This window comes from Adiantum capillus-veneris, chromosome 4 (genome assembly GCF_014529385.1).
Source record: "Adiantum capillus-veneris isolate H3 chromosome 4, ASM1452938v2, whole genome shotgun sequence".
NCBI lineage: Eukaryota > Viridiplantae > Streptophyta > Polypodiopsida > Polypodiales > Pteridaceae > Adiantum > Adiantum capillus-veneris.
Window position 1 is genome coordinate 14233844 of NC_140934.1, and position 20639 is coordinate 14254482.

General features: G+C 42.7%; 1 protein-coding gene and 1 pseudogene across 7 annotated transcripts in view; one reads left to right on the forward strand and one right to left on the reverse strand.

Moving 5' to 3' along the window:
• Positions 1 to 1605: 1605 nt before the first annotated feature.
• The window catches only part of LOC147458746 (uncharacterized), a 69480-nt gene continuing 50446 nt past the window's right edge, over positions 1606 to 20639 (reverse strand). The window contains exon 7 of one of the 7 annotated variants that reach the window (XM_086510185.1): positions 1606 to 2109. In XM_086510185.1, coding sequence (XP_086366311.1) covers positions 2071 to 2109 — 39 coding nt within the window. In that variant the 3' untranslated portion in view covers positions 1606 to 2070. The other 6 variants (XM_086510186.1, XM_086510182.1, XM_086510187.1 and 3 more) reach the window with 6 other exon arrangements.
• Positions 3703 to 7017, forward strand: LOC147458747 (peroxisome biogenesis protein 16-like; annotated as a pseudogene).

Consider the following 20639-nt stretch of genomic DNA (forward strand, 5'->3'; position numbering starts at 1 on the left):
GAGAACTGAGATGTTACAGCAAGGAGAGTGTAGCTATGGATATCCTAATCTTGAATATAATAAAAAAGACTAGTGATGCAAGGCCTCTTTTTTCATTACCACTATGTTTTTGGTCACAATCAATGTGCTATTAAGCAATTGTTAACTCTATTTCTCTTACAATTTTGAACATGAGAAACTTTTTGTAGATTTGAAATCATGGGCTCAAGTAGATCAAGATGTAAATGTTGAGTTTGGTCTTCAATAGATTTTTTTTTATTAGTATTTGGTTGTACTTAAGCAAGTGCATAAGGTTCGATAGTTTTCTTAATTAGCCTAAAAAATGCATTGCATTTGAAATAATCTAACCAACAACAATGGATTGGTGCACATATCCATAGTATTTTTGTACACATCGCATTGGTTCCTTGCGAGATGCATGTGCCTTGAGCTCCATCCACAGATTCAAACTCCGATAACTTGAACACATGGGTCCAAAATATATGTAGGTAGCACTGCTTGCCCCTCTTTGCCTCTCACAAGCCTCTCTCTAGATGAATCAAGTTGCAGTAATAGCCACGTGACTACAAATATAGCATTGTGGCCACTATGGTCACCACCACATGTGCCATGCTGATCTCCTCTATCAAATCTTTATCCTTGATATCTCTATCAATTGTTGGCTTTGTTGAGAACTACTTCTTCACCACTGAAGAACCCAAGAATATGTGGGTACCACTTTGGCACAAGGATGGCACTTGCACATTTTCACCAAATCCTTCGTGTCTCATAACGTTGGTGCAAGGGGGAGGGAAATTCCAAAGCCTCACATCTTTTATACTTGCATTTTAAAAGTTCACTCTACAACTAGGCGGGTGATCATTGACGAAGGCTTCGCTGCACAACATTTTAGAACCATCTCAATAAAATTGCAAAACACTACATGAATTTGTCCTTTGTAGCCTTGCAGTGAACAAGTGACCATACTTCAACTGCTTTGTAAGGAGCCCGTTGCCCTTGCATTTCAAATTGTTAAAAGCTCACCACCTAGCATTGTGAGCATTTCAAAATGTAGTGACAATCCAAGCCTTGTGCAACCAAAATGTTGCAAGCATCTTGAAATACTACCAAAAAGCCTTATACGCGAAATTCTTCCTTTGTCGCTTGTGTTTCAAAACACCACTATTGAGCTTCTTCTCTAAAACTTCCACATCTCTTCTACTGCACCTCCTAGTGCTAGTCCTGCTGAGATCATGGAACACAAAGCTCTGATACCATGTCAAAGTTGACAATGTAGAGGCGTTAAGGAATGGAGAGAATACGAGAGAGAGAGAGAGAGAGAGAGAGAGAGAGAGAGAGAGAGAGAGAGAGACCATTGAACCAACCAACTGGGCAATTAATCAATGATACACAATGGGGATTGGGTGTTCCTTATATACTAGCTTGGGGGTCCTTAAGTACCCCCTTTAGAAAATTTCCCTACCCAAGACTTTGACATAAGTACAATAAATACGTAAAGCCAAAATAAATATTGAGATCACATTGGGCTATTCACTTGAGATGCTATAACTTTAATACCATGGTACATTGAAGCAATCAAGAAGTACTCAGCTTCAATGTGGTGGAAAGTATATGGGGGAGATAAAGTGGAACTCTAGCATGCGGTCTCACTTGAGTGTTATGAATTGCTACCTCTCATGGTAATTGCCAATGCAACTGGTCTACCTACGATTTCATTTATTCCAACCATAAGAATTGACTTAATCATGAGTGTGCCAAATATAGTGTATGTTTTTTAGAACATGCATTTAATTCATGCCCCATCATTAATTGCAACAATGGTAGTGCATGACCACTTCCACCCACCATAAACCCATGATAGCCTTGCTTCACAATGAGGAGTGATGATGAAATGAATTGGGACATGGCATCATCGAATTCGGACCAAGATGAGATCGATGAACTAGCCTATGATAAATGGGTGTCAAGATAGTAACATACCCTAGAATTTGTTATGGCATGCTCTTGCTGAGATTATCATCTTGAGCAGAATGAAGCTGCATGCATATGAACTCCTCTAAAATGCCCGCTCTAATTTTGTGACTTTTCAAGCCATGATGAATGGAGTACCTACATCAAATGTACGACATTCACAAAGTCATAAATCTAAGAAAAGGTGGGCAATAGACGACTACAAAATATTTCTCATTAACACTAGCTTGGTAACCTAACAGGACATAAACGTGTCCTATCATATGTATGTCTTTTAAAAAGTCCTTACATCAACTTAACTCTTGATTATATTGTTATGAGGAGCTTTCAAAGCCAAAGGAGTGCTCAAATTGACTGAAAACAACATATTTGATAGTTAGGAGGGCCCCATTTTACACAAGGTGGCAGTTGCTTGGGGCAACCCAAGTAAGTTACCATAAACAATTTTCCAAATCAGTAATTTCCTCGTTGAAGGATGGGAACTTCCCACACCACCATGCCCCCAAGTGGAGGAAGACAATAAGATATGCTTAGATGAATCTAAAAAAAAGTAGATTCACCATTGAGAAATGTGCAAGGTAAAACTTCATTCTAATCACCCTCATGACAATATAACCATGAGCTCCTTTATCCATAGCATAATCCAGATTCACCTATTGAGGACAATGCAAGGAAAATATACATGGTAATCTAGTTGATAGCGTGGGTATAGCTTAATGACATATCCCTCACTAATATTGTTGATGTTAATCTTCGCCCACCAGTGATGATGCTACCTATCACAAAATGAGAGTTAGTAAGAAGGATAAACTTTTGGATAGAGTAGTGTTGATGGTTTGATGCCTCACCATGTGAGGTAATGTAACTATGTGTGTGTATGTGTTGCTATATTAAACTTAATATAAGTTCAAAAGTTCAAAAGAACATAAAGCTCAAAAGATAGTTGGCTTTAGACAACTGGACAATGGTTTGTACAAAATGACTCAAGATCAGAGTCATTTTTATACAATATGGTCAGAATGAAATATCATTCCAATGATTCTATTTAAGTATAAAAAGTGTATCAACTAGTGAAGGCACCTAGCTAGCAAAGTAATCCACTTCTAGTCAGAATTTTAGTGAACACAATATATTCCTTATTCTGAAAGTCCATGATATTTTCCAACCCTAAGTTAATGTGCATTTATCCTTAGTCTATCATTCGTGTATCAGTCAAAGCACCCACCTTTTACCAAGCACAAGTATAGCCACTTTAAAAATTTAATATTAGCAATAAATCATATTATACATATGTAAACAGAGTAGTGGAGTAGTGGCACCCTTAGTCCAAAAAGAACAAGGATTTAGACTACGGCCAAGTTTGAAGAGTATCTAGGTAGCAACTTCTAAAACAAGGTTCGTAGCTTAAAATTGCCGCTAATCTTGGCAAAAAAATTCCACTACGGATTCATCACGCTTCATAAGTCTACAAGACAATATCCTTTTAAGAGTAAAAATGTACTTTCATGATAAATATTGCACATCACAATCAACTCATGAGCAAAACATTATGTGAGCCAAATCAGAGCCACCCGGCTAATTTCTGTTGTACTCAACTTTAGATAGACATCATCTCAATCTATTAAACATCACTATCATCCACAAAAAGTAAACTAGTTTTATTACTGAAAAAAAGGTTCCGATCTCCATTTAAATTAGCCAACAATCAACAAAGCCAACCATTAATTCCAGATGCACCGTATTATCACTCAACAAGTAAGCCTTAATAACCAAACAGGTGATATAATTTAAAACCAAACAAAAGTCCAACATTAATTGTAATAAAATAAAATTAGTGAGAAAAAAACATGTGAAGTTACAATAGTTTCAATTGGTTCCATGTTACAGCTGACAATGTTATGCCACAACAAGGAAGCACAGCCTCCCTCACATTCACACTCTCAGAAAGTATTGCAAGGCTAAGAGAGGGAAAAAGAGCGAGAGACAGATGATGGCAACCAATTGTGAGAGGATTCTAGCTAGGTGCCAACTTTCAAGCATCATCGATATTAGCACAAGATAAGGTCAGGTAGCTATGGGATCCACAAATAGGGGTAGATACTCTCATTATGCACCACATAGGGTACATAGACTATGATACGATAATGAATGTTAAGCAACAAAAATAGAGGATAAGAATGAGTCGTCCATCGTTTTGGCACAGGGGAGGAACGTGTAGCTGTAGAAAAATGTTTTTAAGAGGGTGCCATTTACATAGTGGATGGTCCATGCTTATTAAATTTGATAGGTAATCCAAGAGGGAGTTCCCACAAGGTAGACACTTTCAGAGAAGGGTTTTTTTAAGGTTATTACTTGGCAGGCAAGGGGGGGGAGAGAAAAAGTGAAAAAAGGAGAGATGAAAAAAAGAAGTACAAAAAATATACAGGGACAATAATTAGGAAACAATATACAGGGACAGTAATTAGGAAACAGTTTGTGTGTATCTTAAAAAATAAATATATGGATATATTTCGATTTGACCAAGGCAGGTGTAGACTAAATGAATGCACTATGGAAACCCAAGAATATTTCATGGAGTGTCAGTAGTGTGTGTGTGTGTGTGTGTGTGTGTGTGTGTGTGTGTGGACGAAGAAAGAATCTATTACAGGACACATTCGAGTAAAGGAATAAGGATTGCTTTTAGGAGTTGCAAGTTAATTAATGTTGATAGGTAAACAATAAGGGAGGAGTCCCACCATGGGTGGTATTCACAAGCAACATACATTAGTTATGAGGTTCCATGTTTTGAAGCAATTAGTGAGTAAAGTCTCAAAAATATGAGATAATTTAGGTATGACCAGGGCAAGTGAAGAATATATGAACTAGAGTTCCATGGAAGGACAGTAACATGTGTATGTGTGTGTGCACGCATGTGTCTTTGCCAGTTAATAGTAGTAGGCTGATGCAATCAAATCCAAGTAAATGACCAAGTGTGCGCGCGCCTGCTCTTACCCAGGCATCATACTCAAGGTTAAGGTAGTAGGCCCATCGAGTATGGTCCTACTACCTCATCAAGTCGATGAGAGTAAATGACCAAGTGTGCGCGCACGCCTGCCCTTACCAAGGCACCATACTCAATGTTAAGTTAGTAGGCCCATTGCGTATGGACATACTACTTAGCAAGCCGATGAGCGTAAAAAAGTCCAAGTTTGAAGCCAAAAGAGCACATCAAAAAACCATGAAGAAAATGAAGCCATTCTCATTAAAACAGTATTCGATAATGTCTTTAGAGAAGATTATACTCTAGTAAGAGTTTTACCGCTTTGTCAGCAATTAGAAAATAGTGTAGATGTCTTTCGAAAAAACTTCAATATTAAATACGAACTCTAACCAGAGAAAGTATAATCGATAGCTCTTATTACCTGCAACCAACCAACCAAGCCAAAGGACCATAACGGGTATGAATGTGAACCCTAAGGTCAGCAACGAGATGTTTCCATCAGATGCAAAGGAAAGGCCTTTCTCCAAATGCAATCACGTACGCAGCTTACGTTGGAAGATTGCACGTGCAAGCTCTCTCTCTCTCTCTCACGCGCGCGGTTCATCCAAATCCCAAAATCTTATTCTCTCTCTCTCCTTCACTCTTCCTTAAGCAAGTAAAATAAAAATATTAACCATTTGTCCGATATAACCCAATGTTTCTACATTCGTCCTCGCACTATAACTAGAGTGCCTTGGTAATCGCATTCGTGTCACAACAAGCTAAACAGATTAGAGAAAAACATGTTTAAATTTGTCCTTGGCTTTTAAATTTTGGGGTGTGGCCACTTACTGGCTATCCTACCCTAACGAAAGGAGATGCAGCAGGCTCCACTTCACAACTAGGCTGACTTGCCTTTGTTATGTGAGTGAGAACTATGCAATGTGTAACCACACTCTATTTCGGATCATCACTCCATGGTAAAGTGCCCCCTCTGTATGTGATACTCTCAGCTCAAAGCAAGCCATGAGCATTGTGCAATCGCTAACTAGCACTAACAAGCTCTAGCTCCAAACAACCACCAACTAGTCCCCTCTATGCAAAGCATTGCCGATACAAGAACATGGGGTTTAACCAGGACGATTCACAAGTTTTGAAGTTGGAACAGAAATTGTTGTGACAATTTTAGGTCTCACAGCAATGCACATGTAAGACATTGCACCACAGACTTTTGGTCAGGCATCCGCGACAGTCCAACAGCAACGCTGTATGTTCATGGCATCCCTCCTCTCGACTGTAAAGCCAATTGACATGTATGTGGAAGTACCTGCATATCATTAAAAGGATTGAGACAAAAAGTGGGACAGATTGTCTGCAATGGAAGCTATCAAGGCATCCGTACATTTTTTATCCTTCACGAAGATGGATATTGAATGCTTCCTTTCGGGGGTGAGGCAGTTCGTACAGAGGGCTTTAATTTCCAATCTATTGCAGATAGAGCTCCAGGTGAAGACGATCAAGGCCTCGTTGTCCCCCGGCGTAAAAAGGGGCCACCTTTCTGGAAATCTAGAAGCGAAAGCTTCAATGGCTTCAGTAATGTTTGACAAAAGGGCTGGTGTAACTTCAAAACCAGAAGACCATCAGATATGCTTTGTAATGACCCAGCTGATATCTCTTACGTTTAGAGTTTGACACCTAAAAGAAGTAGGAAACTCTTTAAAATGTTGCTGGCCATTGGAGAGTGGATTTTCATATTGAGACCCTTAGTGTATGTATTGTAGTCACGGAAGCCATGCGTGACTTCGCTTGGACGTCTAGATGCAGCAGGTCCGACAACTACTCTAGTACCAGCATTCTTGAAAGATAAAAAGAAACTTGGTCATGTAGGAAATGGACATAAATGCAATGGTCAACCTTCTTTCTTCGCCCCGCAATAGTTGCTCCCCGTACTACACTTTAGAGACACATTTTTGAGCCATTTTTTAGCAAGTACTCAAGAAAATATCTTGGTGGATCGGAGGCCAGTTCCATTGATTGGGTCATTACAAGTAGAGCTTTTATCAGGCATCCAAGGTCGGCACGTCTGATTCTTGATGCAGTCACGAAAAGGTCCTCTGTCACGAGCTCAACGTTCAAAAGATTTGTGCAGTGCTCTCCTTGATTGTGGAAGCAATAAAAATTCCTATATCATGCAGGAATCGGAGTAAAGCCCTTCACCACTGTTGCAACATATGCAGAGAGGAGAGATAGGTGGATATGAAGTAGTACTGTAGCATACATGCCAATTACAACGCTGATTCTGCAATCCTCACCATACTTAGTCTATCGCTTATGTCGGCCCTGGCTTGCGTGTTGGCTCCCAAGAACTTTGCCAACAGGCACAATACTATTTGTCAACCATCCCTCTCTGCGTACAGCTAGCGTGCCACCACCTCCTCTTGGCTGCCTGCCGACTCTAGCCAGCCTTAGCTGTCGCTGTTGTTCTTGGACTGTTCATTGCCAGCCAGCACCGCCATCAACACTAATTCCTTCTGCCTTTTCTTTTTGCTGCACCACTACTTGTGCTGGCTACAGCGTCACCCACAAGCGTTTGTCACGTCATGCGTCCTCCCACTAACATTCTGCAACAACACCTTTGCTGCCACCTATACCGGAGGAATGGTAGAGCGTATGGTTGCTCGTACTCCTGTCTGACTTGCCCCTATCCTTCGCTTGCTGCTGTGACCACAACCTGCCTCACTCACCTGCCAAGGGCCAGGTTGACAGAGGTTGCCGCATAAGCAAGTAGAGAGAGAGCGAAATGAAATGTTATATTAACGCCTTCTAAAGGCCATAATGACCTATGAGACCAGAGAGTTACATCATGATAAATCTCATACAAGGGCTGGATATATATATATATATATATATATATATATAGGTACCTTCCAATCCGATTTTGATGCAAAGTGGATGTGGCATGGTGAATCGGTGATGCCTCTTCAACTAGTGTGTGCCTTTTGGTCTTGGAGATCCAGAGTCAGACATTGGAGACACTTTGGTGGAGTTTTCCACATCCTCATCGCAAGTCCGAGTGGCTTGTTACTGCTTAGGCTTGCTTCTACAGTTGTCCTTCACTCCTTCACCCCTAGACCTCTTTTGTAACTCTGTATCACTGGTAGTTTTCCCCCTAAGGTTTGTTGTTATTGTTAGGTTTTTTTCCTTGCCAGTTTCGGCTTTTTCTGTGATGCCTTGGGGCTTTGTAATTGATTATGTAATACAAAAGAGTGCAAGCCATCCTTTACTTGCGCGCGTGCGCACACACATACAGAGAGAGAAAATGAGATCACTTTGTAAGATTTACTAAAATGCACTAAGTTTACAAGGCGTTGGCGAGACAACACTCAATAGAGTAACATCATAGCCAAAAACACACCCTTTCTAGTACCACTATCCATTTACAATGTCCGAATTTTGAAGTCTTACTAGTCCTCACTGAGATTTGGATACTAGGCTCTAACAACAATTCAGACTTTCACCACAAATTGACGTAAAGTTTCGACATCCCATGTGGCAACATCCTGTGAGCAACAATCCATGAGTTAATTGTCTTCCTGATCAGAAGTGTAACAATCCCCCATCAGATGTGAATCTCCCTTGCTCCATAAGATAAGATGCAGATAAACTAGCAATCAATTTCTCCAAAGAACATAAAAAACTGTAATGCTAAGAGCATCTCTCTCTCTCTCTCTCTCTCTCTCTCTCAACCCTAAACCCGTCATACATTTACACCAAAGACTGACTCGGTTTATACAGAGGAGATCTATAGCCGTCTATGCACAGCTAGTCCTGGTCTCTCAGTGGAGGAGTGCACCACTTTACTGACTGAGACACTGCATGGTGCAGCATCATACGCATACCCACACACTCAGCCGGGTCGGAGGCGACATTCTGGGAGCATGCCCCAGAATAGTTGGTATGATGAGGAGTGCAGAGAGGTGAGAGCCCAACTCCAGATAGATCTTCTTTTAGGAGTCATCACTTACAGACAGTCTCGGATTGCCTACCGGCACCTTGTGCGACGGAAGAAACGAGCTTATTTGGCCCAGATGGAGCGAAACTTGTATCAGCTGTTCTTGAGTAGAGACGCAAGAGAGGCATGGCGATTCTTTCATGAGCACTCCCCTCCCCCAGTGATTACTTCTCTTGATGTGTGGGGCCAGTATGCGACTTCGTTATATACAGTTCCTCGACAAGACCCCCTTCCAGATCCTACAGAGCCATGCCCACCTACCAGCACCTTCTTTACCACTGAGATGGTAAAGAGAGCCATTGACAGGATGAGGATCAGTAGGGCATATGATCATGATGGTCTAGTAGCAGAGCACTTTATACATGCTAGAGATATGATGGTAGAGGTTCTTGCAGTGTTGTTCAATCGTGCCATGTGTGAGGGGTTACCTGAGACTTGGAGGTTGTCTACTATTGTGCCTATCTTCAAGGGAGGTAATCCTACAAAGCCTGGGAATTACCGCACTATTATGGTTGGGCACACATTGGCACGGTTGTATGCATCCATTCTTGAGCAGCAATTGAGTAATTGGGCAGAGGGTGAGGGTGTACGAGCAACGGGCCAGGCCAGTTTTAGGAGGAGTTTCTCCACTCTTGATCATATTCTGACACTTGGAGCCATTATTGAGGAGGGAAGGTCACATGGGATTCGGATTTATTGTAGCTTTGTGGATTTCCGCAAATCATTTGACATGTACGCACCCTGGAGGGGATATCTGATTTAGTTCACTCCACCATTGGTGTGAAACAAGGTTGCCCATTGTCTCCTACTCTATTTGGTATGTATGTTGATGAGGTGTCTGATTACATTGACAGAGAGGGTGATAGAGGTGCCCAACTGGCAAGGACGTGGATCCCATTGTTGTTATATGCTGATGATATTGTGTTGATCTCGACTCCCTCACTCACCAGACGGTATGCAACGACAGTTGGATGCATTACACAGTTTTGCAGAGGATAGTGGATTGTCTGTAAACCTTGGTAAAACCAAGGTTATGGTGTTTAACACCACACCACAATGGATCAGGACATCAGCACCGACTTTCACATATGGTCAGGAGATTGTGGAGTATACAGATGCATACACTTACCTTGGGGTTGTCTTCATTGGGCCGAGGTTTTCTTTGAGGAGAGCAACAGAGACTAGACTGACTAGAGCTTATGCGGCTTTGGGAGGCTTGGAGAGGATGTGTTCGCAGGTTCAGCTCCAGGAACCTCGGACAAAGTTATGGCTCTTTGATACTTTAGTAGCCTCAGATATGTTGTATGCGGTGCAGATATGGGGACCTTTTGTAGGCCAAGATGGTTGGAGACGTATGGAGAGGCCCTTGGCGTCTATGATCTCTCGAGTGATCAGAGCCAAGGCCTCCGTACCCCACGCTATCATTCGAGGAGAGCTAGCTGCCCCTCCTATGGAGATTGAGGCACTTATTAGATCAGTCTCCTTTGTGCACAGCTTGTGGGATACTACTAGAGACACATATGCTAGACGGGCCCTTGAGTCTTCCACACAGTTAGCTCTTCAGGGGGACACTTCAGGCTGATATGCACAAATGACATCATGGTTTCGGATGCATGGCTTCACCATGACAGGCTGCTCCCTTTCCAGTACTCTCTTCAAACACCCTCGATGTCTCTTACACGGGTGGAGATTACTAGACTCATTCATCAGGACCTAATCCAGCTGGATACCAGGAGGACATGGATAGAGCCGCCACAGGAGTCGGGCACGAAGATGGCTTTCTATAGAGAGCATCTTCTCCACCTCAGAGGAGATGGGTTTGTGATTCGACCCAGCTACATGGACACACGTATGTCTCATGGTTTGCGGTGTGCCATTGATCAGATACGCACATCCTCACATCAGCTGGAGATTGAGACTGGTAGATCCAGAGGGATACCAACAGACAACAGGATATGCCGCTTATGCCAACTAGAGTTAAAGACAGGGCTACACTACATATGTCATTGCACAGTGTACTATGAGATTCGGGGCCGTTTCCACTGCTTATTCAAAGAGGGTTTCGGTCCTTTCTCTAGGGTCATGAGTTATGAGGATCAGAGATGTCTTGAACTATATATCTACTTGAGTTACACAGATATAGAGACACTTTACTGGGGAGAGCTAGAGAAAGACAGTCCCAGAGATGGATTATAGATTTCTTTTCACTAGATATGGGACAGCCAAAGGAGCAGCCATCACTACATAGCTCGGCCCACACTCATTCGACCACTACCGGCACTGTCATCGACCGAGCACTGGAGCTACAGAGATCCAGACGGCCACGATTGAGGAGAGGGGCTACACAGCATCGACCGAGACTACAGTAGAGGATTCGAGCCATACTCTCTCAACATCCAGAGTGCAGATGAGGATGGATTCTAGTAGTAGAAGTATTTTTGTTCTAGTCTTTTGTACCCAGACATGGTATGAAATTCACAATTTTGTAACAGTTTGGTCTCATAGGTCCTTTCGGCCTTTTGAAGACGTTAATATAACATTTGATCTCTCCTCTCTCTCCTTCTCTCTCTCTCTCTCTCTCTCTCTCTCTCTCTCTCTCTCTCTCTCTCTCATGTTTCCTTTTATGCTTTATCTCAGATGATTGTATCACAGCTGATATGGTTGTAACTTTTTGGTCTCATAGGTCTTTTTGACTCGTTAATATAACTTCCATTTCATTCTCTCTCATCGGATAGATCTTTGAGGTCTCTTGGGATAGTTTTCTACGACGTTAAAATCCTTTTCTTCTCTCTCTCTCTCTCTCTCTCTCTCTCTCTCTCTCTCTCTCTCTCTCTCTCTCTCTCTCTCTCTCTCTCTCTCTCAGAAAAGCATAGCTGCCATTCTATTACATGACCCCCCCCTTGGAAATGGTGCCTATCGCAAGGGAAGTAAAACCATTACATAGATGGCCCAATTACAAAGGCAATGGCCAAAACATAAAAAAATGAAGGGAAAATTACCAAAATACCACTCAAATTTCAAAAATTCTCAATACACCCTTGTATCATTTGGGGATGGATTTGCCCCACTTTTTGCACAATCTACTCTTTATGGCAATGAAGATTTATCTTTAAGTCTCAGACAAAACTATTCATGAATGAGCTCACAGATAGAGCCATCTGTGTCTAAAAATAATAAACGATTTCATCTTAAGAGCCCTCCTAGTGAGAGTGAAAAATGCCCTGGCAATTCTTGTAGGAGGAAAGGGGAGGAAGAGGGTATCCACCAAAGCCTCTGAAAGATAGGCAACGCCAAACAGTTACAAAGGAAAAAAACCAACCAAGAAGTAACAAAGAAGCCCTAGATAGCATCAAAAGACGCACTAAGAGGCAACCACTGGATAGGAGGGTGAAGGATGGGAGAGAAGAGGCTGAAGAGGATGACCAAAACCGCTGCCATGGAAGGTGCCTAGAATGAGCTGGATCGTTTGACAGCTATTCTAAAGAGTAACTGGTCAAGTTCAAATGATCAGATGAGGACTTCAAGCTTCACTCAGATGACTGATTTCAAATAACAAACTCAGATGATAGGGACTTGAGGTGACAACTGGAATTGTATTCAGATAGTGATTCAAAGTACAGGATTTCACGGAACAAGGCTCTGAAATGATTAAGCTAAAAGTACAACTGACACAAAACCCAGCACCGAATGCTCTTAAACTCACTAAGGGTCTGCAAGATACAAGGATCAAGGACACATGAGTAGCGATCCCAAAATAGGATTAATGGGACCTATTTATAGGTGTTGCAATTGGGCTTTGACTAATCGGAGCAGTCATACATGTCAGTAACTGATGGTAACTCCGTTAGGTTACTCGAACGCCTTCAAGGTAATACTTCAAAGATGACCTGTCGTCCAAGGCATCTCTAAGGACTGGTTTCCACCCTCTACATCCTCCTTTGCTTTTGTCAAATTGCACAAAATTTCTTCAAATATCACCTTTTCCGCTTACGCTTGGGTTTGTTCGGAGCCTTCTTTACTTCAGGTCCCTCAAAAAATTGAGTTGGTGGTGGTGCATGTCTGGCCACCATTTACTGTTGAGCAGTGTTGAAGGTCGCATTTTCTTTTTGGATAATTCTATAAATTGCTTCTTGCTCCAGTTGCTCTCCCCTTTCCGTTAAGATCTCTATCTCATAAGGTGTCAAGGCGGCATGCGAGGTCTTTGTATCTAGATCATATAGTTTCTTCTTGCCCTTCAATCAGATTGCAAAGATACAGAATGCATCCGAACTATGCTAAGAAGGTAAAAGAAGAGATAGACAACCTTTTGAAGGCATAATTCATCACAGAGGTGGCAAGCAATGACTTCTTATTCCTGTAGTGATAGTTCCAAAGGAAAACGGTAAACTTAGAGTGTGTGTGGATTATAGAAACTCGAATGCTCAAACTATCAAAGACCCATTTCCACTACCATTCACGAACATGATGCTTGATGAGATAGCTAGACAAAAGATGTATAGCTTTCTGAATGAAAAAGTGGATATAACCAACTAAAATTGCACAAGAAGATAGGGCCAAAAAACCTTTTATCACTAAATGGGGCGCATTCATGTATCTCGTCATGCCATTTGGATTATTATGTGATGGAGATTGTCAATGAGTTCTTGCACAAATTTCTTGCAATCTTCATCAATGATTTCAATATTTATTCATTTGAAGAAACACATCTACTATTCTTGCGGATGGTATTTGAGCGATGTAGGGAAAAGAGAAATTGTTTGAATCCCTATACATCAATGTTTATGGTCTGGAAGGAGCAGCCACCGTCACAAGATTGTGACAACCAATATATATATTTGTCGGTTTCTTTCGCATGATTTTTATTTGATTTTTTGGGACCCTCATGTTGAAATCACAAATGCCCGAACATTGCATGGCCAGTGTGAAACGGCCATTGGCCGAGAGTTTCACCCGTAGGACTCAAGGCCATGCAGCCACGAGATGGTTGGGCAGATCGGCACTAGAATCCGACCAGTAAAGAAGTGGCTAGGCTCAGTTAAAGTCATTTAGGCCCCTCGACAGGACTTTATAAGTTGGTGGGTACTAGGAATTATACCAAAAGAAGCAAATTGGACACATGGCAATAGGAGAGAAACCTACAGGTCAAAACTCACTCCAGAAGGTCTCATCCAAAGAGGGGATGCCCAAAATTGAGGCTGGGGATGATTTTTGGAGGATAAGTGAACATGGTGTGTATGTGAGTAGTGGGTGCAGGTGACACAACTGAAGGTTGCTATGAATGTGCTTTCTCGGTTGGTGTAGAATCCTAGATTTATGAAATTTCTACAAGCGCCACCAGTGTCACAGCGAAAGGCAACTTTCTAATGCAATAGAGCCCGTTGAGGCTCAAGCCCAGGTCCCTTATGCGTCTCAGCAGGGCAAGGGGCACTCGCATGTTGCGGAGTCAGTTAGGGCTCCAAGGCAACCTTATTCTGTCCACGAACAGGTGGCTAGGACGCTAATTCCACAGGCTTTACCAGTTCAGCCAACCACCTTTCGGAGTCCAAATGTTGGTTTCAATGGATAGGGAACTAATTTCCGGGCTATGCCTCATGTTTTTCCACCACCCACTGTACATCCTGGGTACTTCAGGGGTGGATCAGTGTTTCAAAGCATGGCTAGTTATGCACCTAAAAACCAAGGATATATGCCAAGAACAGTCTTTGGGGGTATGCAAGACATGATGCCAGACCCCATGTATGGTATTATTGGTATGCAGCAAGGGTTTCAGTGCCCGTTTGGGGTGCCACAGGGAAATTTTGGCATGGCTGGTTTCTTCGACCATTAGGCAGATATTGCACTAGTGACGCAAAATGTCAATGGCCAAGGGGTGTCGATGATCCCTATTGCAGTGCCCATGTTGCAGACGCTTCCCTATGATAATTCGGGAGCATTGGAAAAGCCAAAAGCCTACAAAGAAGGTGGTGTAGTTGTCAAGTTTGAAACTTTCAACGGTTTTGAGGATAAGACAAAGGCTCTTACTTTCCTCCAGCACTTTAATACAGCTTATGAAGGGGGGGGGGGGGATTTTATAGAGGCCTCTAAGGTCAAGAAAGCTCCCACTTTCTTGAAAGGCAATGCGCTAACATGGTGGAAGACACTGTTGATGCTAGGACAGACACCCACCACATGGGTTTACTTCAAGCAAATGTTTGCATCTGCATGGCTATCAAATGAATTTGAAGCCGATATCATGACGATTGGCACCAACACAATGCGGCTTCTTGCAAAAGCTTAGATGAGTACAATCGGAAGTTTTGTAAAGCATTGCTCTCAATAACTTCCTAAAGGTTTGTGCCACTGATAGAGTAGATTGAGAAGTATTGTTGTGGACTACATAAAGGGCTCACAAAATACTGCATAAAGAATAAAGTGGTCACCCTTACTCAACTTATGGAAGTTGCCAACACTGGTCACACCTTGTTGAAGGGAAAGGACACTGGGTTTCAAGGCAACGTGAAAGGGGATCAGCAAAAGAAAAATTAGCAAAGAGCTCCTTTGCAAAAGCGACTAATGAAGCTTCCCAAGGGTCAAGAAATGCAGAGAAGGCTAAAGACACTGCCAAGTCTTCTAAAGGACGGGCCAAAAGAAAGAAAAGCTAAGGGAAAAGTTGCAAGACGTTATTTGGTGAAGTTCAAAAGCTATCCACCTATGGATGCAAAGTGGATGGAAAAAATTGAACTGATCGAGTCACCAAATGTATTGCAGTTTTACCTTAAAGCTTTTGGTTTACAACCCACGTATTCCCCAACTCAGGCCACTTCAATAGAGCAAAGGTCTGACACATACTCAAAAGAGGGGTGATGATAGAGCTAGCACTTCACACGTGCATAAGGATTCAGTGCAAAGTGTATTTTGTTTGACAAAAGTATGAAGGTCAGATTAAGTCATTTGTACACATGTTTAATAGTCTTTCCTCCGGATACATATGATGATAAAAGGATGCTTACCATACTAAATCATCCATAGCATGTATATGTGGCATGCAATTGAGAATGTTTGCGATTTTAAGAGAGGGGTATGTCACGAGATTGTGACAACCAATATATATATTTTCTGGTTCTTTCCCTTGATTTTTATTTAACTTTTGGGACCCTCTTGTTGAAATCACAAATGCCCGGACATTGCATGGCCAGTGTGCAACAGCCATTGGCCAAAAGTTTCACCTGTAGGAGTCAAGGCTAGGCAGCTACGAGATGGTTGGGCCGATCGGCACTAGAATCCGACTAGTAAAGAACTGGCTAGGCTCAGATAAAGTCATTTAGGCCCATCGGCAGGACTTTATAAGTTGGTGGATACTAGCAATTAATCCAAAAGGAGCAAATTGGACACATGGCAGTAGCAGAGCAACCTGCAGGTCAAAACTCACTCCAGAAGGTCTCATCCAAGAGGGGGTGCCCAAAATTGAGGCTGGGGCTGATTTTTCGAGGATAAGTGAACACAATGTGTGTGTGTCAGTAGTGGGTGCAGGTGATCACAACTTTATTAATATGCTTGCCTTCTAAAAGGAGCAAACTGGACACATGGCAGTAGGAGAGCAACCTGCAGGTCAAAACTCACTCCAGAAGGTCTCATCCAAGAGGGGGTGCCCAAAATTGAGGCTGGGGCTGATTTTTGGAGGATAAGTGAACACAGTGTGTGTGTGTGTCAGTAGTGGGTGCAGGTGATCACAACTTTATTAATATGCTTGCCTTCTCCCTTATCTCATGCAGCACGATGATTTGTTGTCACGAGGACGTGGCAACTGCTAACCTTAGTTGTTGGTTTCTTTGATTTTTATTTAATTTTTGAGACCCTCTCTTTGAAGTTGCAAATGGTCGGACATTGTATGGCCAAAGTGAACGGTAGTTTCACCCGCAAAAGGGAAGTTGGTCGGCACTGGAACTTGTAAAGTAAAAGGATGTCTAGGCTCAGTTCAAGATCATGTAGGTCCCCCCGTCGCACTTAGCAAGTTGGTGGATACTAGGAAGTGAACTCAATGAAGGCATGAAGTCAAGGTGGGATCACCAACAGAAAGTATCCGACAGTTGGGCCACATTGCACTTTTTCATGCGGTCCCAATGAGGATAGATGGTTAGATGACCAGTGAGAGCCCAACGGAAGCATCTCCTAATTTAGGGAACTGCTATTTTGGGCCATGAAATATGTTCGTGTCATTAGCTTCAGAATGACAAGGGGAACATTTTATTACTCTGCTGCAAAGTCAACTGATGCACAAGTTGAGAGATTTTTAAGCAGGAAGCCCAATGCGGGGAAATTGCATGCACGAGTGCCAAGTGGCACTTTTGGGCCAATTTTACCAAGTTTGGGTAAACAGAACCCGTAGTTGACGTTTTGGAGCAATTTTGGAGGCTGTTAACACTGATTTTCAGTCATTTCTCTCCATTTTTTAGCTTCCCATGACTTAACCTAGGACCAAAGAGCTCATTTTCAGCATTGGAAAGCATCAGATACTGTTTTGCTGCGTTTTCAGCGATACGCAGGTTTTGGCAACCATGGACTTTTTGCATCTATCTGTTCAAAGATGCATTACAGATCAAGCGCAGAAGAGGGGACGCTCGATTTATGCTGGGAGGATGCTTCATTGAGAACCTAAGGTTAAGAGCTATGGAGTGCTTGCTTTCCTCTCTATGTACAGTGTGGTGCTAGGAGTGATGACCTGCACACTACACACTGCTCTCTCTCCCCCCTACGTGCAATTATGTGATGCCCCACAAGAGGGCTCTTCATTTGACTGATGTACAGCTCTGTGTGGGCTCATGCTTTTGTGTTGAGGAAAGAGCCTCCTTGAGCAGGAACAGGGGTAGCTAACTGCTACTCCAAAGCAGGGTGAGGGTCATAACCTCACCGTACAAGTGCGTTTCAGCGCTGTAAATTGACTGTTTTTCAGCCATACGGACGCCAGAACCATTGGGAATAGTGTCCCACTGGCAGAGGACAGTTAGGGGACTGTTTGGGGCTAAAAACAGGACAAAAACCAGTAAATACAGTGTGCTGAATTTACTGTTTTTGGATAGGAATCAGAGGGTTTATGCCAGATTTCGCGGAAGTTTTGGGGTTGTTATGCTGCTGAAATTTGACCAAATCAGGTGGTATCTAGCTGGATACAGGTAAAGAATTCCCAGGACTCTACTTTGTAAATTTACCCTCTCAAAGTATAAAGAAATACCGAAAGGGGCACCAATTTTGGGGCCTACAGGTTGTCGGCGTCTACTCGGAGCATTCTAGCTTCCGAGCCGTGTGTGTGCTTAAGTGTTAATTCCCGTCGCAGGTTTCCTTTGCACATTCTCTCTGTGTGTGTCTAAAGTAAAGAATTTCAGGTGAAAGCCAAAGTCTACCGCCTTACGGGCCGTTTTCATTTGCTCTCGTGCATCTCTCTCCCCCCTTTGCACATATGGTAAATGCCCCTCTAGTTGGGCTTCTCAGATGATCATGTACAATTCTGAGGATTTTATGCGTGTTTGCCAAGGCAAAAGCCTTCTGTACAGGAACTGGATTAGCTAATTGCTAATCCCCTTCAAGTATGCACAGTTCCATTTAAAGGAATGCGAAAACGGAGAGTTTTCTCGCATGAAAACTCGTCCAATTTACAGAGGAACTATCCTATTGTGTGCAGGAGCTTTTGAGACACGCGTAGGCATGTTTGCTCTCCTCAAAATGATGCAAAACAGGGAATTACAGCCTGCTGTGTTTTTTTTGCAAGTTTAAGATTTCGCACCTAAACTACAAGGTTAATGCCAGGGGAGCCTCGAGAAAGCCTTGCATGCTTAAACAAGACAATTTAGAGAGATTTTCCGCAAGGAATCTTGTCTAATTCAATAGGCAAGTTTCCCTACAGGTGCGGGAGCTCAAGGGCTACCCACAAGAGTTATTGGCGCGCCAACCAGAGCACAAAATAGAGAATTACAGCTTGCTGTAATTTTTGCAGGTTAAGGGTTTTGGCCAATTTTGATGCACTACAGGTCCTAGGAGCTTCCGGGAAGCTAGGGAATTACCGAACAAGTGTTTTGGTGCAAATTGGAGGCCAAAAACAGAGATTTCAACGTGCTATAATTTCTCGCCAGGTTTTGTAAAGTGCTCTAAATCTAAAGATAGATATTGACACAAAACAAGTGCTTCACCAGCCGAGCTGGAATATTATCTTTCATGTACATGTTGATGTTTCTAGCATGGCGATGGGTGCTATTTTAGCTCAACCAAATGCAAAACTAATTATCCAGTATATTTTCTCAGTTAGGGATAAGTAAAGCAAAGCATGGGTATCCAACCATTGAAAGGGATGTACTCGGAATGGTATTCAATGCTACAAAGTTCAAACATTATTTACTAGGAAAGCTCTTTCATTTCTATGTTGACAAACAAGATTTACTTTATCTGATTAATAAGGTCATTTTCCAAGGAAGATTAATCAGAAGCATGATGATTCTTTTAGAGTTAGACTTTAAGATTTTTCATAAGCCTGGCAAATACACTGTGGTACAGACTTTTTGTATAAAAGTACGAAAAGTATCTCATCAGAGTCATCTAGAGATGAGTCAGTAGATGTTGAATCGTTTCAAACAATGACTATGGAGAAGCCAGATCTAGAGTGGCTGGATGTGTATGATTTCCTGCATAATGGTGGAATACCAGAGGATTAGTAACAGTCAAGTAAGAAGGTTGTTACGTCCCCAAACATCAGGATGGGCACTTGAGCTATGTTTGCCAAGTGTGAGCACAGCTCTATGGTTAGGGCGGTTAAGGAATCCTATAAATAGGACCCTTGGCTCGTTTGTGAGCTACCGGGTGCAATCACCACCCTTGGATTCTAGGCTCTTAGTAGCTCTACCCGCACACCCATCTGGTGTGAGCTTGGTAGTATGGGACAACAACCCTTGTGGTAGAGGCTAGCCCGTTGGCTGCAGGCTCCCAAGCTCGCAAGTGGGCCTGTATTAGGTGTATGGCTCGAGGGTGAGCATGATGTCCGTTCTCTACGCTCAATTATGTGTCAGTATGGCTTGTGTCTTGTCATGTGTGCAGGATGGGTCCGGCGAGGGATGAACGTTGGTATTAGAGCCTCTTCTAGCTCGTGCATTTCACATGGCGGCGTGCACAAAACCATTAGAGCTCATGGGACCATGATGGTCCGGCTTGACAGATTCTCTACACTCTTGCATAAGGCAGCATGGGACGCTACTAGCAAGAGAGGAGATTCGAGAACAAGGAGGCCACCTGCTAGCTGGTGGTGGGAGTCTACAGCATGGTTTTTTCAAATTATTTTTTTTTTCATTTCATGCGTGGACTCATCGTGTGTCAAGGTTTATGCTAGCAGTTGTCACATGGATGCAAGGTGTGTCTTTGGTTTTCACCTCTTCGTAGTCGTAGGTGCATGAAATTGCCCTTAGGAATTGTCCACTCTGAGGGCATAGCTGTCCTTCACATGCACGCACGGTGAGAGGCTTTTCGATTTTTGGAGAATTTCTTGTAGGTAATAAATGGAAGGGAAGGAACTCATTTTGTTCGGTCACCCGATGAGCCAACTATAGGCTGCTGAAAGGTGGCGGGCTGAACTGGTACAGCTTGAAAGACTGGCATCTCAGCCACCTGTTCTTGCACCTTAGGCACAGGTTGTAGAGATTGCATGTTCTCCGTCAAGTGTACAGTTGTTTCCATTGACTC